Source organism: Nerophis lumbriciformis, linkage group LG07 (genome assembly GCF_033978685.3).
Source record: "Nerophis lumbriciformis linkage group LG07, RoL_Nlum_v2.1, whole genome shotgun sequence".
Taxonomy (NCBI): Eukaryota; Metazoa; Chordata; class Actinopteri; order Syngnathiformes; family Syngnathidae; genus Nerophis; species Nerophis lumbriciformis.
The window spans coordinates 19628174-19655210 of record NC_084554.2 but is presented as its reverse complement, the minus strand read 5'-3'; the positions used below and the strand labels follow the sequence as shown (position 1 = coordinate 19655210).

At 44.2% G+C, this 27037-nt stretch overlaps 1 protein-coding gene across 1 annotated transcript in view; it reads left to right on the top strand.

The window, feature by feature from the left end:
• sspo (SCO-spondin) overlaps positions 1-27037 on the top strand; it is a 302516-nt gene that overhangs the window by 51561 nt on the left and 223918 nt on the right. The window contains exons 16-26 of the mRNA XM_061964637.2: positions 2552-2686; positions 2760-2962; positions 4114-4241; positions 6604-6713; positions 6802-6951; positions 9894-9987; positions 10083-10292; positions 21160-21365; positions 21433-21547; positions 24780-24901; positions 24985-25155. Coding sequence (XP_061820621.2) covers positions 2552-2686; positions 2760-2962; positions 4114-4241; positions 6604-6713; positions 6802-6951; positions 9894-9987; positions 10083-10292; positions 21160-21365; positions 21433-21547; positions 24780-24901; positions 24985-25155 — 1644 coding nt within the window. The remainder of the gene's footprint in view (positions 1-2551; positions 2687-2759; positions 2963-4113; positions 4242-6603; positions 6714-6801; positions 6952-9893; positions 9988-10082; positions 10293-21159; positions 21366-21432; positions 21548-24779; positions 24902-24984; positions 25156-27037) is intronic.

Here is a 27037-nt window from a genome sequence, read left to right as displayed (position 1 = left end):
TATAACAGGATAATGCATACATTACGAACTTCAGAGGCTGCAATATGACAACTGCGGATCAGAGTGCGACACTGGCAGAGGAGCTTAACTGTTTCTTTGCCCGTTTCGAAACCCCCCAGTGACACTCATCTGCTCCAGCCCTGCCCCCGCCCCCACCGGGCTCCGGCGCCACTCCACTCACTGTACAGGAGCACAGTGTCAGACGAGTGCTCCTGGCTGTGAACCCCAGGAAGGCTACCGGACCAGACGGAGTACCTGGAAAGGTGCTCAGGACGTGCGCCCACCAGCTCGCTCCCCCCCCTCACCAGGATCTTCAACCTCTCCCTGGCTCAGGCAGCCATCCCATCCTGCCTGAAGTCATCTACAATAATCCCGGTGCCGAAGAAGTCTCCCATCACCAGCCTGAATGATTACCGACCAGTGGCCTTCACTCCGGTAATCATGAAGTGCTTCGAGCGACTTGTTCTCCAGCACATCAAGGACCATATCCCTCCAGACTTCGACCCCCACCAGTTCGCATACCGGGCGAACAGGTCCACAGAGGACGCCATCGCTGTTGCTCTCCACTCTGCTCTGAACCACCTGGAGCAGCAGCAGAGCTACGTCCGGATGCTCTCTGTGGACTATAGCTCTGCCTTCAATACAATAATCCCGGACAGACTCTGCAATAAACTGGACACTCTTGGCCTCCCCCCTCTCACAAACGCCTGGATAAGGGACTTCCTAACGGACCGACCCCAGAATGTGAGACTTGGCCCGCACCTCTCATCCTCCCGCACGCTGAGCATCGGCTCCCCACAGGGCTGTGTGCTGAGCCCCCTCCTCTACTGCCTTTGCACCCATGACTGCAGTCCGGCCCACAGTGACAACCTTACTGTCAAGTTCGCCGACGATACCACAGTGGTCGGGCTCATCTCCAGGGGTGACGAGGCTGCCTACAGAGAGGAGGTCCTGAAGCTGACGGCCTGGTCTTCGGAGAACAACCTCGCTCTCAACACCAGCAAGACCAGAGAGATCATCGTCGACTTCAGGAGGAGCAGCACCGACCCTGCCCCCCTCTACATCAACGGCGAGCGTGTAGAGAGGGTCCACACCTTCAGGTACCTTGGAGTCCACATCTCTAATGACTTCTCCTGGACAGTCAACACCACATCAATCATCAAGAAGGCTCAGCAGCGGCTACACTTCCTTAGAGTCCTCGGGAAGTACAACCTGAAGCCTGACCTGCTGCTGACCTTCTACCGCTCGTCCATCGAGAGCCTGCTGACCTACTGTATTACGGTATGGTACGGCAGCTGCACTGCAGCAGACAGGGAGAGGCTGCAAAGAGTGGTCAAGATGGCTCAGAAGATCATCGGCCGCCCTCTCCCCTCTCTGACGGACATCTACACCTCCCGCTGCCTCAACAGAGCCAGTGCCATCATCAAGGACAGCACCCACCCTGGCTCTGACCTGTTCCACCTGCTGCCCTCTGGGAAGCGCTACAGGTGCATTAAAACCAAAACAAACAGGCTAAAGAACAGCTTCTTCCCCAGGGCCATAACCATCCTGAACGGACTGCCCCATTGTCCCTCATAACTGCCTTCTCTTCGGTGCAATAACCCATTCCACCAACCACCCTGTTATTGTTTTGTTTTTTCATGTATATATTCATTTCACACCATATTCATTGCACTTCTACATTTTTTATATTTCTATATATTTGCACATTGTTTTTCTAGCATGCACACATCGCACTGTATGGAATGGCCTCAATCTCGTTACCTTGCGTAATGACAATAAAGCTGATTCTGATTCTGATTCTGATTCTGATTCTTCTGATTTAACATTTGTTTTCATAACGGTTACAAAAAAGCGGGACCCCATTTTTATGACTTGACGGGATCGCTGGGACCCTATTTTGAAAATTCTTAGCGCCAACACTGATGGAATATTGGTGCGTGCAAAACAGCAGGGCCGGTTCTAATACTATCAAATCAAATCAAATCAACTTTATTTATAAAGCACATTTAAAATTTACCACAGGGGTAGCCAAAGTGCTAATCAAATATCATCCCGGGGGCCATAGATAATTCAGCCAGACACATAGTTACTAGTGTCTACTTTTAAGTCTGTGTGTGTTGCCGCAAATTCATGCATTGTAGGCCGCAACAATCACAAAATAAGACAGCAAAATTCTGAAGGGTCTTGTAAATACATGGTAAATGGATTTTCTTAAAGCTATAGTTAATCTCCAAAAGTTTGGCGCTTTTCTACCTTCAAGGTACTCAAAGCGCTTTGACACTTTTTTTACATTCACCCATTTATACACACATTCACACATTGATGGCAGAGGTTTCCATGCAAGGTGCTAACCTGACCCTGCAGGTGCAAGGGTGAAGTGTCTTGCTCAAGGACACAACAGACATGACTTGGATGGCGGAAGCTGGGACCGAACCAGGAACTCTCAAGTTGCTGGCATGGCCGCTCTACCATTTGAGCCATGCCGTCCCCGTGTAGTAGTAGTATCGTCTGTATTACTTCAAGTCACTTTCTGCTCTGTGTCATTTAGGTAAAGCAGTGACAGTTAACGGAATGCCAGTTATTCTACCAAAGACCTACAGTGGGAGTGGTCTGACTTTGGAAATGATGGGCATGTTCGTATCGCTCTCTTCCAGACTTGGCGTCACTCTGCTGTGGGATGGAGGTAGGACTCACCAATCATCATATAGATATAAAAATCTAGACACAGACAGTGTGTAAATTAATGTTGCTTACAGGTATGCGCCTTTATGTACGCCTGGCGGCACACTTGCGGGGGAAGGTCGGAGGCCTGTGCGGTAACTTTGATGGAGACACAGAGAACGACTTCACCACACGACAGGGAATTGTGGAATCCACGGCTGAGCTTTTCGGGAATTCTTGGAAGGTCAGCCCCTCCTGCCCTGATGTAGCAGACCAGGAGCTGCGAGACCCCTGCACAGTGAGTTAGAGTCAAGCATATCTTCACATACATCATACAGCTACATACTCTATGAGATTTATGATATCCGATAGTGCAGCGTTGTATCCAATTTCGATACTTTCTTTACTTCTTCCTTGTTATAAAAAAGCTGTTTTTATGCACATACTTTTGCTTGTTATTGGCTACAAAAAAACTAATGATTCCTCTCTTCTGTAGAATGACATTGAAGAAACACACACTAAGCTAGTTGACTCACATTTAAGACTCACATCTGACTGCTGATTGGTAAGCTGCTGCATGCGGTCAATTATTGTCACATTAGCAAGAAACTGCAGTGTGACTGAGCCACTTTAATGAACTTTGAGGCTGTCTAAAGTGAAACAGGCTTCAACTTAAGCAGCCGTTTTATGGGGTGCCTAATGTAAAAGTTCAGTCACACTTTGCTAGCAGATATATTTCTCAGATTGAACTCACATTTCTCAGATTTAGCTTATTTCATTCATTTAGATATAGATTTAAATGTAAGATTTAGCACTCACATTTAGATATTGATTTAAGATTTAGATGTAGATTTAAGATTTAGGTTTAGATTTAACATTTAGTGCTCACATTTAACATTTGGCGCTCACATTTAGATTTAGATTTAGATTTAACTTTTAGGTTTAGATTTAACATATAGGTTTAGATTTAAGATTTAAGTTCAGATTTAACATTTAGATATAACATTTAGAGTCAACATTTAAATGTGATGAAAATTAGCTAGATCTGAGAAAAGTGAGTTAAATCTGAGAAAAGTGAGTTAAATCTGAGAAATATATCTGCTAGAAAAGTGTGACTGAACTTTCACATTCGGCACCCCAAACCGTTTTTCATTTGTTGCCAGTGCTTGACTCGTCTCCATTTAATATATTACATTATTTTTGTATAATAAAAAGTGCAGGGCACTAACTTGTCCTACATGTCTTCCTCAAAATTACATCCCTGTTTCTGTTTACGAAATTAACAAAATTAACTTGAGCGTTAATGTGATCAATTGGGCTTTGGATCAGATATGAATTTTTCTTTCGAGTATCAGACCATTAATAGTATTTTACACATTTAGTAAACGTTCCCACGTTAGCACTATTTTAACACTGAAAATGTATAAAAGTATTTATTGTCTTGCTTAGATAAATGCCCACAGAACACCCTGGGCCAGGAAAAAGTGTGGCATCTTGACACAGGAGCTCTTCTCTCCTTGCCACCCTGAGGTGCCCTTCCAGCAGTATTATGACTGGTGTGTCTTTGATGCTTGTGGGTGAGTAACAACATTCTTACATAGGGAGTATTACTACAGTACATGTATGTGTATTTCTGAGTGACACATGATGTCATGTCCAGTTGCTGTTTCCTCAGACTCAAACGCATGGTGGGCATATAATCGTATCATTTATAGCAGGAAGTCAAGTAAAGCTTTGTGAAAATGTCAACTATTGTGCATGCACTGTTTTTACATGTATTCTTACATAGGAACACTTTTCTTTAGGAAACTTTCACCTGGAATGATTTGTGTGTTGTTGCTGTAATGTGCCTGCTGCAATGTTTAGCATCGATAAATAGTCTTGTTACTAGTGCTGTTTCTGTAAACGATTAATATTGCGAATCAGATTAATCACACTTCTGAATTGTGACTAATCACGATTAATTACAGTTTACGGGTATACTTCGCCAGCTAATAATGTGAAGTTCATGTTTTAATGTTTTGTTAGATGTTTAAGTTACTTCCCTGTTGTCCAACAATGTACTTGTAGCGTTCTTGCTAATGGCTTCCTCAAAAAGGTGTTTTGCTTCTGGATGGTATTTTAAACTTGTTGTGCTTCTATGATAAGATAATTCATTGCTGCAATACATGCAAATTACCTTTGTTACATCTACTGTAAAGTCTTGTCAGGGTGTAGTTTGATGTGAAATTTTCCAGTGGAGTGTCCTCACTCATCTTCAACAAATAAATAAATAACTTATGAATAAAATAGGGCAGCACGGTGGAAGAGGGGTTAGTGCGTCTGCCTCACAATACGAAGGTCCTGAGTCGTCCTGGGTTCAATCCCGGGCTCGGGATCTTTCTGTGTAGAGTTTGCATGTCCTCCCCGTGACTGCGTGGGTTCCCTCCGGGTACTCCGGCTTTCTCCCACTTCCAAAGACATGCACCTGAGGATAGGTTGATCGGCAACACTAAAAATTGGCCCTAGTGTGTGAATGTGAGTGTGAATGTTGTCTGTCTATCTGTGTTGGCCCTGCGATGAGGTGGCGACTTGTCCAGGGTGTACCCCGCCTTCCGCCCGATTGTAGCTGAGATAGGCTCCAGCAGCCCCCACAACCCCAAAGGGAATAAGCGATAGAAATGGATAGATGGATGGATGAATAAAAATAACTTTGGCGAAAAGCCAGGAAAACAATGACCGCACGAAAACACAGTAACAAAGCAGTCTGGGAATATGCCAAAGAAATTAGAGAAAGTAAGTAACTAAGTAAGTACATTTTATTTATAAAGCGCTTTTCACAGATAAAATCACGAAGCGCTATACAAAACATAGGTGAAGTAAAACAACAATTCAATTAAAACAACATGGGCAACATCATAAAAAGGATACAAAGTGGATTAAAATTGATAGTTAAAAGGTGCATTAACTAAAAGCTGTACTAAAAAGAGAAGTTTTCAAATGTTTCTTAAAAGTTTCAACACAGTCAAGATCACGGGGGGACTGGTGCAAGTTGTTCCAGAGTCTGGGAGCTATAGCCTGGAATGCCAGGTCTCCACGGGTTTTAAAACAAGTTTTGGGGATGTTTATAAGACCCTGGCCTGAAGACCGCAGGCTGCGCCCTGAAGAGTAGGGGCATAACAAGTCAGTGATGTACTGAGGGGCCCCACCATGCAATGCACAGAATGTCTGAACTAAAATTTTAAACTCAATGCGGAATTTAACTGGAAGCCAATGAAGACTGGATAAAGTGGGGTAATATGGACTGTTCTGGGTGCACCGGTAAAAAGTCTGGCAGCTTCATTTTGTACAGTCTAAAGTCTCTTTAGCGTTGACTTGTTGAAAAAAGTGAAAAGAGAATTGCAATAGTCAATACGAGACGAAATGAACGCGTGAATGACCATTTCGAGATCCAATTGTGACAACATATTTCTCACTTTAGAAATATTTCTAAGATGATAAAAACAGTTTTTGGTCAGTTGATGTCAGTGACCCTCTAAAGACATTGACTGATCAAACACAACCCCAAGGTTTCCGAGGCTGTTTTTAACAGATGCACCCAGATCACCAAGGGAGTTCTTGATCAAGGGGGATCTTTTTATCAGAAGCAATTATCAGAGTTTCCGTTTTGTTAGAATTTATCTGGAGGAAATTTGAGGACAACCAGTTTTTAATACAGGATACGCACTCCAAGAAAGAGCACAGAATAGAGAGCTCAGAGGAAAACCATGGCTTCCTCCTGGTGTGGATGCAGAGTTTATGAATCACAAGAATTGCCGATGAAACTCACCTGCCTTGTTGCTGTGCCCACAGCCACTGCTAAACAAAGCAGCCTGCAAAGCAAAGTACACACAGGAAAACAGGCAGTAATACAATGTAAAAAGAAAACATGTGCTTGGATTTCTCACTCCTAACTTGTAGCTGTGACTCTGGAGGTGACTGTGAGTGTCTGTGCACGGCCATCGCCACCTACGCTGAGGAGTGTAACCGCAGAGGAGTCTACATCCGCTGGAGGTCCCAGGAGCTCTGTCGTACGTCAACCTTTGACCTCTTTCAAACTTACCTATCGGTTGCTACTTTAGTCGCTTCACTCTCTAACTGCACTTCATTCTTCCGCAGCCCTGCAGTGTGAAAATGGACTAGAGTACGATCCGTGCGGTCCAGCTTGCTCACATTCGTGTCCGAGTGTACAGCCGAGTCCACACTCTCAGTGTGACGTCTTCTCCTGTGTGGAGGGATGTTTTTGCCCTGCTGGTACTGTCCGACATGGTAAGACAAGATGTTACAAAAAGCACCACTTCTATGTATATAGATCGAGACACGATTTTCAAACTAGAATGATTACTTTCTTTGAATAATATTGTTACTTTTTTCCTCTTAAACAATAAGAAACCATTGTCATGCATGTTTTTAATGTGTAAAAAAAAATGTGTTCTTTGTGTTTACATTTACTTCATAAGAGACATATAGGAATCATTTAGGTTTGGTTGCCATGTGATAATCATGTGACTATTCCAGAATACATACCAAAATGTCAGTTTATGGTAAAGCTATAGTTAATCTCCAAAAGCTCATTATTTGCTATTTAAGTTCATTTTAAATCAATGTAACAATTGCAACTTTTTAATAGCGTTTCGAAAGTGGGATTTCAATCTTTCTTTCGTACATTTCTTCAATTAATTAATCAGAAACAAGCTATAGAAAAATATCGCTGTGTTGCACATTTTACATCTAAAATTACTAATTATATTGAATAAAAATTAAGAATTAGTTTGACATTCAGCTTGTCACTCACCACTGTCTTATACGCACATACACACAGTGTATGTACGCGTGCGGGCACATTCTATAAAGCAACCCAAGAGAAGAAACTAACACTTTTCAGTCATGTGGTTGGTATGATAGAATATACATTCAATGATAGCTCGCATTTATTCAAAATGCATCATTTATATCATTAGCTGACAACACACAAAGCTAATGTGTAATAGTAAACATATACCAACTCTTAACTTGATGAATAATGGTCACAGTGACAAGAATACTTTGGAGGTGAGGTGCTTTCTTTTACGTAAATCTTAATGACACTTACTTTCCCAGTTTTTTCTTATATTGATATTGGCCCTTTGTCACAACAACCACTTTACTGCTGAGACTGTGCCAATTCGCCTGTCTATCATGCGCTTGTAAACAGAATCTCGAGATACTTGAACTCCTTCACCTGGTGCAAGACCTCACTCCCAACCTGAAAACTGCAATCCACTCTTTTCCTGGCTGAGATCCGTTGCCTCATTTTTAGATGTGCGAGTCTCATCCCAGAAGCTTTACAATCAGTACGCAAACCACCCCAGTAAATGTTGGAGATCACAGCTTGATGACGCCATCAGTAATCATCTTCAAATAGCAGAGATGTGATACTAAGAGCCTCAAACTAGACACCCTCAATGCCTTGACTGTATAAATTCTGTTCGTTAACATTAGAAACAGAACAAAGGGCAGCCTTGGCAATGTTTACAGTGAACCAAACTGGTCCAGAATGGCATGTAGAAGAATGACCGGAAGAACCCCCGACAGATAAGTAGGAGGTGTAAGGATAAGGTCAAATGCCTTTTTCAATTCCATAAAGCACATTTGACCGATTGGTCAAACTCCCATGCACCCTCCAGTAGCCTTGCCTTGCTGTTCCACTGTCCTATAACGAGAACAAAAATCACATTGCACCTGCTATAGCTGAGGTTCTGCTAATGGTCGTACTTGTCTCTCCAACATTCTGGAATAGACTTTCCCAGCGAGGGTGAGGAGTGTGATCCCCATGTAGTTGGGAAACAACCTCATAGCACCATTTTTGAAAAGAGGCGCCATAACCTTGGTCTGCTAATCCAGTTGTACTGTTCCTGACATTCACACCTGTCGAAGTATCGTGTTCAAAGTCTAACCCAGGACCTCCTTTCAGAAGGAATCTGTACTACATGCCCCAACCACCTCAACTGGTGGTTAATGGGAAGAAGCAGCATTTTTACTCTGAACTCTTTTGAGGTGACTAAACTCTTCACGCTGTCTCTTACAGTGAGTTGAGCTGCCCTACGATAGAAATTAACTATGTTATTTGTATCCGAAATCGCAGAGACGAGATCCCTCAACACTTTGGCTGCGCCTAGAATATATGTCCATGAAAATTAAGAACAGAACCGGTGACACAGGACAGCTATGGTGGCCAACGTTTACAATGAACAAGCTCGACTTACTACTGACAATGTGAACCATACTCCTGCTCTAGTTGTACAAAAACCGAATGGCACATAGTAGTTTGTGACGAGTCCTGTACCCTCAGAGACACGGTCAGTTGCCTTTTCCGAGTCCACAAACAACATGTGGGCAGGTTAAGGAAATTCCCATGCACCCTCCAGTACCCTTGCATGGTTATGGAGCTGGTCCAGTGTTCCATGACCAGAATGAAAACCATAACCTCCTGTAGCTGAAGTTGTGCTCTTCTCTACCTACTCAGTGGCCTAGTGGTTAGAGTGTCCGCTCTGAGATCGGTAGGTTGTGAGTTCAAACCCCGGCCGAGTCATACCAAAGACTATAAAAATGGGACCCATTACCTCCCTGTTTGGCACTCAGCATCAAGGGTTGGAATTGGGGGTTAAATCACCAAAATGATTCCCGGGCGCGGCACCGCTGCTGCCCACTGCTCCCCTCACCTCCCAGGGGGTGATCAAGGGGATGGGTCAAATGCAGAGGACAAATTTCACCACACCTAGTGTGTGTGTGACAATCATTGGTACTTTAACTTTAACTCTATAGCACTCTGGTATAGACTGCTCTATAGTTGTTAGACACTCTCTGGTCATCTTTCCTAAAAATGGGGGACCACCACCCTGGTTTTCCAACACAGAGGTACTGGTTCCGAATTCCACGCAATGTTGAAGAGACGTGTCAACCAAGGCACATTCAGAACCTTTTTTTGACTACCTCAGCGACAATGATGGACGTGTCTGCGTTTTTGTCCTAAGACTCTGCTTTTTCCATGGAAGTTGTGTCAGTGGGGATGAGAAGGGCTTAGCTTTATTCCTTTCACCGCCCGATTATATCCTCAGTTGAGGTCAGCAGGCCTCCATGGCCACTTTTGAAAAGTGTGGAAAGGGCACTGCTTCTCTTTTTTGAGGTGCTGTACCATTTTAAAAATGGCTTTTGTTGTTTTTAACCTGCAGGTGACAGCTGTGTTGTTCCTAATCAGTGTCCATGTGAATGGGAGGACTCCATGTTTCCACCTGGAACTACAATCACTCAACACTGCCAGAACTGGTCAGTCCACACCCTTAGTTAAAACTAAATTATGTGTCTTGTTTTTTTGTTGTTGTTGAGATGAACCAGCTGACTTTCTGCTTGTAATCATTTAGTTCTTGTGAGGATGGTGAGTGGCAGTGTGATGGCGTGGCTTGCCCTCCTCCTGCCCCATCGTGTTTGGAATCAGAGTTTTCCTGTGCAAGTGGACGCTGCATCCCCTCTCAGTGGGTGTGTGACAATGAAGATGACTGCAGCGATGGCTCTGATGAAATTTGTCCATTCACGTGCTCTCCAGAACAATTCCGCTGTGCCAGTACACCCGGGTAAGACCACACTCACATCACAAATAATGACAGATTAGTATTTAAAGAAATTCCGCCAAATACTACAGGTACTACAGATACTGGAAAAGTTGATATTGATCCAATGCCAAGTACAGTGGTTTTCATACATCTCACTTTTCATAAGATTCACTTTTTTGCCAACAGTTTGCCTCAGTTAACAGTTACCAGTCTGAGTCTTCCTTCAGCTTAATGTTGGTTGTAACAAACTGGTCCATATGCCCACTTATTATTCTGCCCAACTGAGTGTCCAAACAAAGAATCCACGTGCTAGTGATTCAGTCTCTGTACAGTACTTAAGTATACTGCGTATGATTGCAAAATATTCTACCACGAGACCAAAGAAAGTTGCGAGTACGAGCACTTTGATAAAGAAGGTAAGCAACAATGTCGAATTCAAACTTTTAGCAAAGTACAAAGGTGCTTTCCTTGTATTTTTTTGTAAAATGTGTTTTGGGTGTCTGGAATGCGATAGTTGGATTGACTTTATTTCTTATGAGAGAAATTGCTACAGTTTCATACAATTTGGTTTTCGTCTGACTTTTTGGAACGGATTAGAAAACCAATGCATTGCTGTAAATTGAGGGCCAGTACTGTTGATGCTGATACTAGTACTTTGTCCTTGAATATTTTGAGGATCAGAATTAAAATGATTTACATTGCCATTGTCAGAGCAGGACTTTCTAAATTAAGCAAGTCATGATCAAGACCATTGAATGGTTTTGTGATATTGTCTCTAATTTGTTGATCATGATTAAAATCAAATCAAATATTTTTGGTAAATATTGTTTTTTATTACCAAACCTATTTGTGAACAATTTAACAAGATACAAATACAACAATCCAAGACAATGTAACATTATCAATAACATAATACCCATTTTTCCTTTTATCACATACAATTGTAGTCAAAAATGCAAAAATAGGTTAACAAAAGCAAAAAGTAGTATTGGCTTTTTGCCCGCTAAAGCCTAACCTGACTCTCGCCAGATCCTTGTAGTTCGCTGAGCTCCACACAAGGATCTGGGACTTCTCAATAGGAGATGTATTTCAGAAGGCGGGGCCTTGTAAAAAAATCATTGTATGTGATTGGATGAACCACTTGTCCGTTATCTTGAATGACGTGCTACTTCAACCACTCACATCGAAATCAACCCATGACGCTGATGAGAGCGACGCTGGGAAATTCAAAACAGAACAGCCGACATATTGGATAACGACAGTGCGAAAAGTTCTCTGTTGATCTTTTAAAGAATTAATATTCGGTAGATTCGACAAAACAGTTGCAATAGCAGAATCAATGTCAGCACACGACTCCTCGCTGCGTGCCGCCATTGTTGTTTGAATCAAACAGTCGCTTCGGCGCTACGTCACATCTATGAAATCCCGCCCGGCGAGCCTGATTTGTTCATTATTTTTTGCTATCTTGAAGGACTTTGCAATGCCCTCGAGCCCAGATCCTTGTGTGGAGCTCAGCGAACTACAAGGATCTGGCGAGAGTCAGGTTAACTAAAGCCCTCCAATATCCAAAAACGTGTTGCTCGTTTGGAATCAATATAAGAGTATTTAAATATTAGCAAAATATTTGAACAAAATGAACAGTCCAGTTACGGTTGATCCAGTGTATTATGATCTGGGATATTCACTGACACAGGGACAGAATTGGAATTTCAGACGTGGGGGGGATACATTTTGCTTCAGTACAGGGGCGCGGCTTAAAGGGGGGGTAGTTTGGAGGGATTGGATAATTCATGTTTTGGAGGAATATGAACACATGTTTGTTTGAACACAACTTGTTCAATAATTTATTTTTTGTACAAAATAACAAAATTAACAGAATTAAATAAATAACTATACTTTTTGTTTTTTCAAGACGGCGTTATGATTTAGTTTATTTGTCTCGTTTGTCCTGCATGGCTGGAAATCGAACCATGTCCGCTCTTGTGCATTTTATGTCCACAACATAACCATCTTTGAGTGGAGCACAAGCCTCCTCTTGTTTGAATGTTTTTCTTTCTCTTACTTGTTTATGGTTCAAACTGTCGTGTAGAGGTCAACTCTCTTATCTCACATGTGACCGCTGATTTGTCAGCTGCTGTGCGCTGTCAGTTGTTTTCATGTTAGCAAAAAAGGTAGCCCCCAAAATGCCTATCAATGAGCTTATGGGAGTTTTAAATGAACACGTTTGAACAACATGACAAATAACATAGATATGTGTGCAAATCAAAATACAGTAGAAAAGAATTGAAAATATTGATGTTGTCACGTTAGTATCGATCGGTTTCCACCATCGGTATCAATGCTATCAAATCTTGAATTGATCTACCCACCCTTGCCAAATTTTTTGTGAAGATATTTGAATAATTCAATGATAATATAATAAATATTAAAAGATAAAGGATATAAAGAAGCTAGATTTTACAAAGAAAGTGTCACTTAAAGGATTTTAAAATTCTCCATAGCAACATGGAACAACAGAATGAAAATTGAAAAATGCTCTGGCAGTGGTTTATATTTAGAGATTAATGATTTGCTCATTTGGCTGTCAATCAAAAAGGGATTCAGCCTGAGACAGATTATTCAATCATCATGCATGACGCTCAGTGTCCAAACCAGCGGAGGACAAGCCCACTTTCCATACACTTCAAGAGACGTTGAGCGTCAGATGGGCTGGACAAAGCCGAGCTTTTATCCAATGATTGTCTAGTTTGGTTGCAGTGGAACAACCCACCCTATGCGCCCCCAATGAAGTCAGTGGACGCTCAGCTTCAACACAGTGAAGCTTCCACAATAAATGACAGAAAGTCACGTTAGCTGTCGCCAAAGTAGCTGATTGCAAACAAATGCTGAATGCATTCTTGTGCATATTTAGTCAATGAAATGTAAACACAAAAGTACATATTTGACCTTTTTTTTCTTTTCTTTTGACATCTTAGGGGAAGCTGAGCTTCCCTTGCACTCTTAGAGGAATCGCCACTGCTTCAACCCCAAACTAATCGTACATTGGTACCCTTCATTAGTGTCCGTAAACTTTTGGCCACAACTTTATATGTGGCTTATGTTTTTTTCCTACTTGAACTGGTCTTCTCATTCTCGTCCGGACAGAAGGGTGACATGGCAGTGCGGGTGGATCAAAAGAGAGGTCGGAGACGCTTTACTGAACCAAAAGTTGCTTTATTACAAGCAAGCGTCATTATACAGGACTGCAGTTCCTGGAGGAGGTCAAGTCAAAAATGAGGCACTCCTCACTTGGAGAAGCCAAACCATCAGTTTTATATTTCTACATCCTGTCTGTGTGTGTCTGCTGGGTCAGGAGAGTGCATCCTGACCATAAAGGGGATGTTTGTGTGTAAGTGACTGAAAAGAGAAAAGATGCCAGCCGTAACTTAGATGTTGACATCAAGCTAAACATGTAGTCTCTTCTCACGGATAGGGCCATCACCTTTGCATACCAAGGTCCAATTTCATTGCCTTTTCTTCCGCGAGAACTAATCCAATCCACACACAAATGTCAGTGCTAAAGGGCCCTATGTTATTAAGTGCCCAAACTGAATTACATACTAGTTAAACTGGTGGTTTGCTTTCTCCTAGATCAGGGGTCGGCAACCCGCGGCTCCGGAGCCGAATGCGGCTCTTTGATCACTCTGATGCGGCTCAGCAGCTTACTTGCCGACCCCCCCAATTTTCCCGGGAGACTTCCGGATTTCGGTCCGATCCTCGGCTACAGAAGCTAGCTCTTGGGACGTGGAACGTCACCTCGCTGGGGGGGGGAAGGAGCCTGAGCTAGTGCGCGAGGTGGAGAAGTTCCGGCTAGATATAGTCTGACTCACTTCGACGCACAGCAAGGGCTCTGGAACCAGTTCTCTCGAGAGGGGCTGGACTCTCTTCCACTCTGGCGTTGCCGGCAGTGAGAGGCGACGGGCTGGGGTGGAAATTCTTGTTGCCCCCCGGCTCAGAGCCTGTACGTTGGAGTTCAACCCGGTGGACGAGAGGGTAGCTTCCCTCCGCCTTCGGGTGGGGGAACGGGTCCTGACTGTGGTTTGCGCTTACGCGCCAAACCGCAGCTCAAAGTACCCACCCTTTTTGGATTCACTCGAGGGAGTACTTGAGAGTGCTCCCCCGGGTGATTCCCTCGTTCTACTGGGGGACTTCAATGCTCATGTTGGCAGCGACAGTGAAACCTGGAGAGGCGTGATTGGGAAGAATGGCTGCCCGGATCTGAACCCGAGCGGTGTTTTGTTATTGGACTTTTGTGCCCGTCACAGATTGTCCATAACGAACACCATGTTCAAACAAAAGGGTGTCCATATGTGCACTTGGCACCAGGACACCCTAGGCCGCAGTTCCATGATCGACTTTGTAGTTGTGTCATCGGATTTGCGGCCTCATGTTTTGGACACTCGGGTGAAGAGAGGGGCGGAGCTTTCTACCGATCACCACCTGGTGGTGAGTTGGCTGCGATGGTGGGGGAGGATGCCGGACAGACCTGGCAGGCCCAAACGCATTGTGAGGGTTTGCTGGGAACGTCTGGCAGAGTCTCCTGTCAGAGAGAGTTTCAATTCCCACCTCCGGAAGAACTTTGAACATGTCACGAGGGAGGTGCTGGACATTGAGTCCGAATGGACCATGTTCCGCGCCTCTATTGTCAAGGCGGCTGATTGGAGCTGTGGCCGCAAGGTAGTTGGTGCTTGTCGTGGCGGTAATCCTAGAACCCGTTGGTGGACACCGGCGGTGAGGGATGCCGTCAAGCTGAAGAAGGAGTCCTATCGGGTTCTTTTGGCTCATAGGACTCCTGAGGCAGCGGACAAGTACCGACAGGCCAAGCGGTGTGCGGCTTCAGCGGTCGCAGAGGCAAAAACTCGGACATGGGAGGAGTTCGGTGAGGCCATAGAAAACGACTTCCGGACGGCTTCGAAGCAATTCTGGACCACCATCCGCCGCCTCAGGAAGGGGAAGCAGTGCACTATCAACACCGTGTATGGCGAGGATGGTGTTCTGCTGACCTCGACTGCGGATGTTGTGGATCGGTGGAGGGAATACTTTGAAGACCTCCTCAATCCCACCAACACGTCTTCCTATGAGGAAGCAGTGCCTGGGGAGGCTGTGGTGGGCTCTCCTATTTCTGGGACTGAGGTTGCTGAGGTAGTTAAAAAGCTCCTCGGTGGCAAGGCCCCGGGGGTGGATGAGATCCGCCCGGAGTTCCTTAAGGCTCTGGATGCTGTGGGGCTGTCTTGGTTGACAAGACTCTGCAGCATCGCGTGGACATCGGGGGCGGTACCACTGGATTGGCAGACCGGGGTGGTGGTTCCTCTCTTTAAGAAGGGGAACCGGAGGGTGTGTTCTAACTATCGTGGGATCACACTCCTCAGCCTTCCCAGTAAGGCCTATTCAGGTGTACTGGAGAGGAGGCTACGCCGGATAGTCGAACCTCGGATTCAGGAGGAACAGTGTGGTTTTCGTCCTGGTCGTGGAACTGTGGACCAGCTCTACACTCTCGGCAGGGTCCTTGAGAGTGCATGGGAGTTTGCCCAACCAGTCTACATGTGTTTTGTGGACTTGGAGAAGGCATTCGACCGTGTCCCTCGGGAAGTCCTGTGGGGAGTGCTCAGAGAGTACGGGGTATCGGACTGTCTGATTGTGGCAGTCCGCTCCCTGTATGATCAGTGCCAGAGCTTGGTCCGCATTGCCGGTAGTAAGTCGGACACGTTTCCAGTGAGGGTTGGACTCCGCCAAGGCTGCCCTTTGTCACCGATTCTGTTCATAACTTTTATGGACAGAATTTCTAGGCGCAGTCAAGGCGTTGAGGGGGATCTGGTTTGGTGGCTGCAGGATTAGGTCTCTGCTTTTTGCAGACGATGTGGTCCTGATGGCTTCATCTGGCCAGGATCTTCAGCTCTCACTGGATCGGTTCGCAGCTGAGTGTGAAGCGACTGGGATGAGAATCAGCACCTCCAAGTCCGAGTCCATGGTTCTCGCCCGGAAAAGGGTGGAGTGCCATATCCGGGTTGGGGAGGAGATCTTGCCCCAAGTGGAGGAGTTCAAGTACCTCGGAGTCTTGTTCACGAGTGAGGGAAGAGTGGATCGTGAGATCGACAGGCGGATCGGTGCGGCGTCTTTAGTAATGCGGACGCTGTATCGATCCGTTGTGGTGAAGAAGGAGCTGAGCCGCAAGGCAAAGCTCTCAATTTACCGGTCGATCTACATTCCCATCCTCACCTATGGTCATGAGCTTTGGCTTATGACCAGACAAGATCACGAGTACAAGCGGCCGAAATGAGTTTCCTCCACCGGGTGGCGGGGCTCTCCCTTAGAGATAGGGTGAGAAGCTCTGCCATCCGGGAGGGGCTCAAAGTAAAGCCGCTGCTCCTCCACATCGAGAGGAACCAGATGAGGTGGTTCGGGCATCTGGTCAGGATGCCACCCGAACGCCTCCCTAGGGAGGTATTTAGGGCACGTCCGACCGGTAGGAGGCCGCGGGGAAGACCCAGGACACGTTGGGAAGACTATGTCTCCCGGCTGGCCTGGGAACGCCTCGGGGTCCACAGGAAGAGCTGGACGAAGTGGCTGGGGAGAGGGAAGTCTGGGCTTACCTGCTGAGGCTGCTGCCCCCGCGACCCGACCTCGGATAAGCGGAAGAAGATGGATGGATGGATGGACTTCCGGATTTCAGTGCCTCTTGCAGAAAACTCTCGGGATTAATATTCTCCGATTTTCACCCTTACAATAATAATAAGGGCGTACCATGATGGTACAGTATTTAGCACCCTCTACAATCTGTATTAACAGCGTGCCAGCCCAGCCTCTTGATATATGCATCTTCTGCTTGCACACGCAAGTGACAGCAAGGCATACTTGGTCAAAAGCCACACAGGTTACACTGACGGTGACCATATAAAACAACTTTAACACTCTTACTAATAATGCACCACGCTTTGAACCAAAACCAAACAAGAATGACAAACACATTTCGAGAGAACATCTACACCTTAACACAACATAAACACAACAGAATAAATACCCAGAATCCCATGCAGCCCTGACTCTTCCTGGCTACATTATACACCCCTGCTACCACCAAACCCCGCCCCCACCCCAACCCTGCTCCCTCACACATCAACCCCCCCCCTCTGTGCGTCTGTTGAGGTCGGCGGGGTTTGGTAGCGGGGGTGTATAATGTAGCCCGGAAGAGTTAGGGTTGCATGGGATTCTGGGTATTTGTCCTGTTGTGTTTATGTTGTATTACGGTGCAGATGTTCTCCCGAAATGTGTTTGTCATTCTTGTTTAGTGTGGGTTCACAGTGTGGCGCATTATTAGTAAGAGTGTTAAAGTTTTTTTTGTTTTTTTTATACCGACACCGTCAGTGTAACCTGTGTGGTTGTTGACCAAGAATGCCTTGCTGTCACCTACTAGTGATGGGATCGGCAGTTCTTTTGACTGTACTGAATCACTAGAATCAGTTCCTTAAATTGATTCGTTCAAAAAATTCGTTCACCGAATCACCCCCCACCCCCCCAAAAAAAGGAGGAGGGGGGGGCGTGCGTAGTACAGTACAGTGCAGACATTCGTGGGAGAAGCAGCTAGTAGGGTGAACGCGAGTCCCTACACAGCTCTGTGCATGCAGTACACTAGGCAGTGAGTGACTGACACAGCGCCACAGTCAGCACAGTTCAGTACGTGAACCTGAATCACTTCTGCAGCAGCAGTTCTGTGTGCAGGTCGGTGAATCACGAATCACTTCTGCAGCAGCAGTTCTGTGTGCAGGTCGGCGAATCACAAATCACTTCTGCAGCAGCAGTTCAGTGTGCAGGTCGGCGAATCACGAGTCACGAATCACTTCTGCAGCAGCAGTTCTGTGTGCAGGTCGGCGAATCACGAGTCACGAATCACTTCTGCAACAGCAGTTCTGTGTGCAGGTCGGCGAATCACGAGTCACGAATCACTTCTGCAGCAGCAGTTCTGTGTGCAGGTCGGCGAATCACGAGTCAGTCAGTAACAGATTCCCCAGCGGCAGATCTCGGTGTGTGTCAGTTCGCGAACGACACAAGCCCTCAGCACCCAATGAACGACACGCACAGTGACTGAACGAGAGCCTCAATGTGACGTCATCCTCCGCGACACAGTCAGTTCTCTGTGTCAGTAGGTTCGCGAATCCTGATTCTGAATGAGTGACTGAGTGCAGCGCGAACCTGAATCACGTCCTCAGCGACAACCAGTCAGTTTTTGTAGGTTCATGAAGCGAACCTGAATCACTCAGCTACAGTTCTGTGGGCCAGAGGGCGACAGACGTGAATCGCTCTCTGCCCTGACAGACTCCCCTTGACGTTCGCAAACAGACATTGCAGCTGTAGTAGAGATTCTGTTACTTTTAAAAACACTGTGTGTGCGTTTCCGGCCTGTCCAATAGACAAAGTGTGACTAAATGTCTTGGTTGTTAAATATGTTTTATTGCACTGAAATGAAAATAAGAAATAAATAAAAGTGGGAAATTAAAAAAAATAGTAATAGCCTACTAAAATGCTTGCAATCAACAGTTAAATAAATAGGCCTCGTTTGTTTAGTGCAAAAACAAATATTAAATTAAGAAACCCTTAACAAATGCCAACATAAAAACTAAATGTTCTGTAGCAAAGAAAATGTAAACTTAAATGTACAAACAAAAAGAAAATAAATACCTTCAAAATAAAACAAATAAATTAAGAGCCAGAAATGCCAACATAAAAACTAAATGTTCTGTAGCCTACGTTTAAAAATATAACAAAGAAAATATCAACTTAAATGTGCAAACACAAAGAAAATAAATAGGCTACCTTAAATAAAACAAAACAAATATTAAACCAGGTGCCAGAAATGCCAACATTAAAACTAAAATTTCTGTAGTTTACATTTAAAAATATAAAAATGGAAATATCAACTTAAATATGCAATAAAAAAGAAAGTAAATAGCTTAAATAATATAAAAATCAAGAAACTAAACACACACACACACACCAAAAGTGTCAAACAAAAGAAAGATTGTTCTTGCACATTATGTTCTCTTTCAAGGTATTTTCGTCCAAAGATCTTGCCCCTACTCCAGATTTGCATTTAAAAATACAAACTGGCTGACTTTGGATGAGCTGAGCCGATTATTTTTGTTACAATAACTGTGCAAATTATAGCCTTTGTATGTGTACATACATTAGTTATTATTTTTATTTTAAATCTTCTCAAACAGCCTGCCTTACACTTCACCCCCCGCCCCTCCCCCCGCGTCGCTGCTGCTCAGCCTTGCCCTGCACTGACTTTCTTTCTGTCTCCTCTACTCTCAAAACTTTATGTGTTGAGATAATGGGGACGGGGCGCGTGTGTGTGTTTGTTTTCATGTGGCTTGAGTCAACATTAGCCGTTAGCTTGGAGAATGAATGGAGAGCGGATGCCAATGGCATGAAACATATCCCCGCGACGGGAGGAGAATCACTCGCGGCATTGGGGCAAGCAGAGAGCGAGAGCGTTGTCGTTCACTGAATGATTCATGTCGTTAATCCGCGGTGAACGAATCGTTCGCTCAGTCCCTCCCCCCGCCCCCATGATGAGTAGCTGGCTGCGTCGTTCGCCGACGTCGAGGGTTCAGTGAGTCACAGAATGCGCCAGTTCCACTCATACCGGCATGGTCGCGGCGGAGCTCAACTGAACTGAGAAAGGAACGAATCAGTTCATGAAGTGATTCGGTTCAGTACGTTCACTCAAAAGATTCGTTCGTTCGAACGAATCGTTCGCGAACGACACAACATTATCACCTATGTGAGCAAGCGGAAGCCGTAGACAAGGTGTGGCTGATCAGGCACGCTGGTTGTAGTGGGTGCTATATGCTGTACCATCATGGCACGCATGACGCTGACAAGCGCCATTCAAACAAAACCCGCGTGCCGCACCAGCATTCAAATTCCATATTAAGGTATGGGCAGCGTGTCTGAGACCCCTGGTTTATACATAGCACAAAGCAAAAAAAACTAAAACTTATTATGCAGTGTTATTTCATTTTAAATTTCCAAAAAATTTTGTGGCTCCCATTGTTATCTTTAATTTGTGAAACTGGTCAAAATGGCTCTTTGACTGGTAAAGGTTGCCGACCCCTGTCCTAGATTAATATAAACATTCACCATATGCAAAACATAACATGAGTTACCGGTAATTAATTCACTTCAAAGTGAAGTATCAAACGTGTGTTTTTCTTCAACAGTACTTTTAACAGAACGTATGAGACGTTTCTCCTTCTGCTCAGTGGAGCTTAGTAGTTAGCAGATGTGAGTCAAGTCAAGTAAAGCTCCATTGTCATTTAGCTGGTAGTTACAAAAAATGAGAAGGTGTTTCCTTAGGGATTGAGAAGAGGCATAATGTAAAAGAGCATAATGTAAATAAGAGGTAATACACACAAACAGTTCAAGAAACAGCAGCAGAAACTGCAATTTACATGACTGACAAGCATCTGTAGCAGCTCATATGATAGAATGGCTTCCTTACGATACAAAGACATTGGTTAAAAGTCAAACATAAAGAAATTAAAAATTAAAGTTAAAAATGTGCCAATAGCTCCCCTTAAAACAGATGAGACATTTTACATTTTACCAGAGCTCGCCGTATCTCTGTCCACTCGTAATGTTAACATCCCTTTCCAGCAGAATGGCTGCGTCTGAGATGTTGTCATGGAGCTAAGTTTCCTTGAAAGCAAGAACACAACAACCTCTCCATTCTCTATATAATGACATTAGCAATGATTTTATCTATATTTTGTTGAAAAATATTTGTCCCTGTTAGCCATTCTTTTTTTTAGACCTCGACTTTTAAAGTGAACCAACTATCATCTTACAGTGGACCATGTCTGAACTTGGCTTTGCGTTGCGACGGCCACCCAGACTGTACTGACCAATCAGATGAGGACTTCTGTGGACCCCCCACTCCAGTTCCCCTTTGCCCAGTGGGGGAATTTCAATGTGAGAACGGAAAATGTCTGTCTTCCAGTCGTGTGTGTGATGGACGTCTGGACTGTGGCTTCGCTGACGGTTCTGATGAACGAGGTAACCGAAGCCTAAGTTGACTTCAAATGAAGCAAACTGTGTTGTATTTATTAATTTCTTGCTGCAGACTGTGGAGTGGTGTGTGATAAAGGGGAGTTCCTGTGTGCTGGAGGACGCTGTATTCTCTACCTCCATCGATGTGATGGCCACGATGACTGCGGAGACCTCAGCGATGAAAGGGGGTATGTTTTGTTTTTTTAACCAAATCCATCAAATCTATTTTATGCGGTCAGGGGAGGAGAGTGGAGCACAGGAAAACTAATAACATAAAATATACAGTAGGAAGGGTATTCATATGGCCCTGACTAGAGATGTCCAATAATATTGGCCTACCGATATTATCGGCCGATAAATGCTTTAAAATGTAGTATCGTAAATTATCGGTATCGGTTTCCGCTGTACGGAGCGGTACACGGACATAGGGAGAAGTACAGAGCAGTTGCGTCTCCCAGTTAGAAGCCCCTCTCCTCTCCCCTCTCCCCTCTCCCACACACAACACAAGAGTTGCAGCACGACTGCAGCATGAGAGGTTTACTGGCGACGCTTGATGACCTCATCAAACCGCCGCGAGCGGAGCATAACAACAACAAGAATGTGTTGTTGCCGGTGCTGTAGCCGTGGCTAACAAGCCAGCGAGCTCGGTGACTGACTAACGACACCATGTCTATGGTTTGGGATTATTACTCTGACGGATAAAAAACTGGCAATTTGCAATGACTGCAAAAAGTTGGTTATGCAGGAGGAACCAAGACGTCTTCCTTTAATACGTGCAATTTGATCTCCCACCTCTTCAAGAATCATAAAGAGATACACGATGAATACAAGCGGAAGATGGATGAAAAAGAAACACCGAAAAAAAGTAGTACCACACAGTTGTCGCTTAAAGACTCCGCCGAGAAAAAACAAAAACCACCCCATGTTATGTCGAACTGGAGAAGGAGACGGCACGACAACAAGATATCAAGCTCAACAGGTTTATTGTGTGCTTGATGAGTGAAGGGGTGTGTATGCTACTATGTGTTTGCATGAGAAACTGTGTGTGAATTTAACCATATGAATACCGTAAGGCTTGTTGAGGTGCGTGTTGAATGAAAAGCGTCCAAGTCCAAAGGGGATGATCCAAGAGGGGGTCCAAGGTTCAAGCGGGGTCGAGGGCAGGAGGGCGAAATCCGGAAGTCCAAAACTGGGTCAATGATCGGGGAGAGCAAGCAGAGTCCAGGAGGGAAATATGGCAGCGGTGGTATACAGCGAGGCTGAGACACGGGCACTGTGAAACGAAAGACAACACTGGGATCAGGAAAAGAGGCACAAGGAAATAGGCAAAAACGAGCGAGAGCTGGAGGGAAGTCAGAGACGTGAAGCTTACTGCGAGCAGAGCGACGTTCCGACGACGAGGAGTCAGCGTCGGGGCACTTTATACTGTCGTCCCTCATCAAAGCCAGGTGCGTTGGTTGTAGATTGCCTCCAGCTGCGGCGGAGTGTGGGCGCGGTCTGCGTGACGAGCGGGGGGGCGTGTCTGGTGCTCACAGCGGAGCCTCTGAGCGCTCCAGCAGAAGAGGGAAGCAAGGAGCGCGCGTGTGCCGTAACACCACAAGGCAAAAGCCCACATTGTGGTCAGGGACAACGCACGCAGTATGTCAAAAGCTACGGTGGAGTTTGGTGTGGCTAGTCTGCCCTGCAAGGCGCATACTTTGCAGCTTGCACGGAGGTGCCCTGTCTCAACCCTGCATTTCAGAACCTCTGGCTGACTGCTAGGCCACTTCAAGCACTCGCCACTAGCTTGCAGCACATTTGTGTTACTCATACAAATACGTTAGAGCAGGGCAGATTGAGCCCAGTTTATAATTTCCTGTTATACAGTATGCCAGGCAGTCTTGCACTAAAGGAGGACTATGTTATTGTTTACTTTATTACTCTTAGTATACTCTGGACTGAAGCTGTGTGCCTTCATTGTTTTTGTAGCTGTTGTTTTGAGGCATGTTTAAAACAAAATAAAAAAAATAATGCACTTTGTGAAAGTCAAAGTATAGTATTTCCCATAGTTGTAGTGGGTATCAGGATTATCTCAGGGAGAGCATGTCCCAAATTCCAAGCTGCTGTTTTGAGGCATGTTAAAAAAAAATAATGCACTTAGTGACTTCAATAATAAATATGGCAGTGCCATGTTGGCACTTTTTTCCATAACTTGAGTTTATTTATTTTTGGAAAACCTTGTTACATTGTTTAATACATCACAACAGAATTAGGCATAATAATGTGTTAATTCCACGACTGTATATTTCGGTATCGGTTGATATCGGAATCGGTAATTAAGAGTTGGACAGTATCGGAATATCGGATATCGGCAAAAAAGCCATTATCGGACATCTCTAGCCCTGACACGTGAAACGTGAAGTATTCTGGGGTTGCGCTATCCACTTTAGCCGCCAGACGGCAGTAGAGTGTTGATTATCCTAAAATGTGTTTTTCGGCAATTCTAACTTTGACCACAGCGTCAGTTGCTAAGTAGAGAAACCTGAGCGTGCAAACTCACACAAACTGGGTTGGCACGTGCCTGTTTTTGTTTCATGTTCCGGCTTAAGATTTGTTAGATTTTTGTATCTTTATTTAACATTCTTTTTCCTTTTTTGTTTTCAGAAAAAAAGTTGGTAATAATGATTAAGCACATATAGCATACAGTATATGTTTGTTATGATAAGTGCTGACTAAAGCGTGACCAGTAGGCAGCAATATAGCAGATTAGCAGATATCTGTAAACTGAAGCACAGAGGAAGAAGACAACTGTGTAAAGTTAAACTTTTATGTATAATTTGTGGATTTAATTAAATGGTAGTGTGAGGGTTGAATGGAGCCAGTGATTGAGCACTTTCATTTTGACCTGTACCTCCTGCTGATTGGTTGCCGATGCTTGTGGCATATTTATAACCATTGCCAAAATCATAAGGCACATCAAATGTCATTATCTTTCATGATCATTCATTAGTGGAGAGTATTCAAACATTTGACAATTTTTAATCCATTTAGTTTGTGCAAGAGGCTTACTAAAAAATTAAGACCAGGGATGCCCAAACTTTTTGACTTCAGGGCCAAAGTGAAAATGTACCATGGACTACAGGCTAAACACAACGATTTTAAGCGTGAAACACAAATAGTCGATATGTAAATACAGTAATACAGTTCTTAAATTAGTGCAATTTATATGGCTAAATGGCAACTAGTTAACATTGCGGACATGCCATTATTGGCTGTTTGAGCTTGAGAGAGGTCAGTATCAATATGTATTAGATTCGGGTCGCCTTTTTTTAGTGGGCCAAACTAAAACCTCGCAAGTCAAACTTGGCTGGTCTCATTTTGTTGTTTTGTTCCCAAGCAAAACAATTGTCTTTCGTCATCTCCTGCTTGCTTGCTTCTTAGGTGTGTGTGCGCACAAACTGAATTTCAGTGTCCGGGTGACCAGTGTGTCTCTGCAAAGAAAGTGTGTGACGGACATCCAGACTGTCCATCTGGAACAGACGAAGCGGTCTGTCCAAGAAAAGGTGTAATAATAAGACCAATAGCTACTTCATATTCAACTTGCTCAACAGTATTGTATGTCTAAAAGGTCCTGAAACTTTTACAGTAACATGTGGACCCAACCAATTTGCCTGCAGTGATGGCACATGTGTTGCCATGTCTATGCTTTGTGACGGAACACAAGACTGCCCGGCTGGAGAGGATGAGAACAGATCCAACTGCTACTCTTTCATAACCCCGCCTCCTTCACCTATGACCCCTACTTTGCTGAGTCCGGGTAAGGATATGACAGTGTCTAGCAAATGGTTTATGTATGAAAAGTTTTATTTTCATTTAATCTATACTAGGGTTGTACGGTATACCAGCATTGGTATAGTACTGTGATACTAATGAATGATATTCGGTACTATATTGCCTCTAAAAAGTACCGGTCCGCGATTTTTTTGTGGGCCCTTTATTTAGAAAAGTATCGAAATACATTTTGGTATCCACCAGTGACATGCTGTCAGGGGAGGCAAGTGAGGCAGTGCCTCACCTTGCCACCAGGTGGCTTAACCATGAGATGTTCAAAAACGAGGTAATAAAATAAAATAGGTTTGAGATAGGCTCCAGCACCCCCCGAAAGGGACAAGCAGTAGAAAAGGGATGGATGCAAGTTTTAATATTTCTCTTTTGGTCTATGCTTTGTATGTGATTTTGGTGTGGTTCCTGTATATTTTGATAATTTTCATGGTCAAAATGGAAGAGATTCCGTGTTTCCTGATCAAAATAACGCAGCAGACGAGAAGTGAGGCAGACATAGGTAGTGCCTCCACGGCTATACACAAAGTGTATTAAGCGAGGGGGTGCGTGCTTGTTGCCACGGGGAAAAGGCAGGCCATGAGGCAGCAAATACCTCTGCCTCAAGGTATGGAGCGATATATTGTGAACTTGCAGTTCAATGCCTCAGCAGTACTCTGACTTGCCACACTGGGAGAAGTGGAGGCTCTCAAGTTAGCAGACACATGTCTCTCCAGCAGAAGCCAGCCTTTTTTTTTTTTTTTTTTACTGTATTTATAACAAACATGGCATTTTTATTAGAGTAAGCCAGCGTTTGTGGGTGTTTTTTGTCAGATGCAAAAATATTGTTTTATTGCTTGGAATGAAATTGAATTAAATGAATGTGTTTGCCAATATGAAGGATTATATACTGTATCCAAGATTGAATACTTGAATACTACGTTTTCATGGAGGATAGCTATTGCTGCTTCAGATACAAATAGAGAAAGGTAAGACACTCACAATACTTGATTTATTTTGTCAAAAGCAAATGGGACCAAAAAGTATTTAATAACAACTTTATCAAATACTTTTTGGACCCATTTATCATATCATAATATCATTATGATAATGTTTTTATGAAAGCGAATAACTCCCTTCTTTTTCCTGTTACTCTAATGTGCAACCTAAATCAACAATGATTAGAGCTGCACATATGAATTTAAGTAAAAAAAAAAGAAAAAAACCTCCAAAAGTATCTATGCCTCACCTGGTGTTTAGTTCACCGTACGTTACTGCTTCACCACCAAGCAAAAACCGCGCATGCTCAGAAAAGTAGCGTCAGATTTACCGCCCATCCGAGCACCTACTGGCAGAAATGTAGATCGGCACCTATGATCAGGACAACACTAATCTATACCACCTTTTCAGTATTTTTATGGTAACCTAAGTAGAAAGTGGTTTGATGGTGCTACCTGCAGAGGGAGCTGTCTACCAAATCAATTTACTTAACATTTTTCAGTCAAGTTGTAATATTGTATAAACATGCCCATAATTTCCATTGAGGACACCGAGGTCACGTCCTCTGTATTTTTTTAAGTGACAAAAAGACGATGATATGACTGACTGCAAACGGACTTTGTGTAGGACAGCGTGGCGCTGTACATGACCATACGGTAGATCATCCTGTCACTATACGATCTTTGGTCATGCACAGCGCCTAAACCGCCAGACAACAACGTAACACAATGAAGTCCACATGTACTTTAAACATTATCCGATCCGAAATGTGTTGTCAACATAACATTAACATTAGATTATACCAACGTAATTTATGTTCGTTTCACCTTAATGAAATTGGTGTGACGGTATAATACTGTTGTCATGTCAGTCAGGTGCCG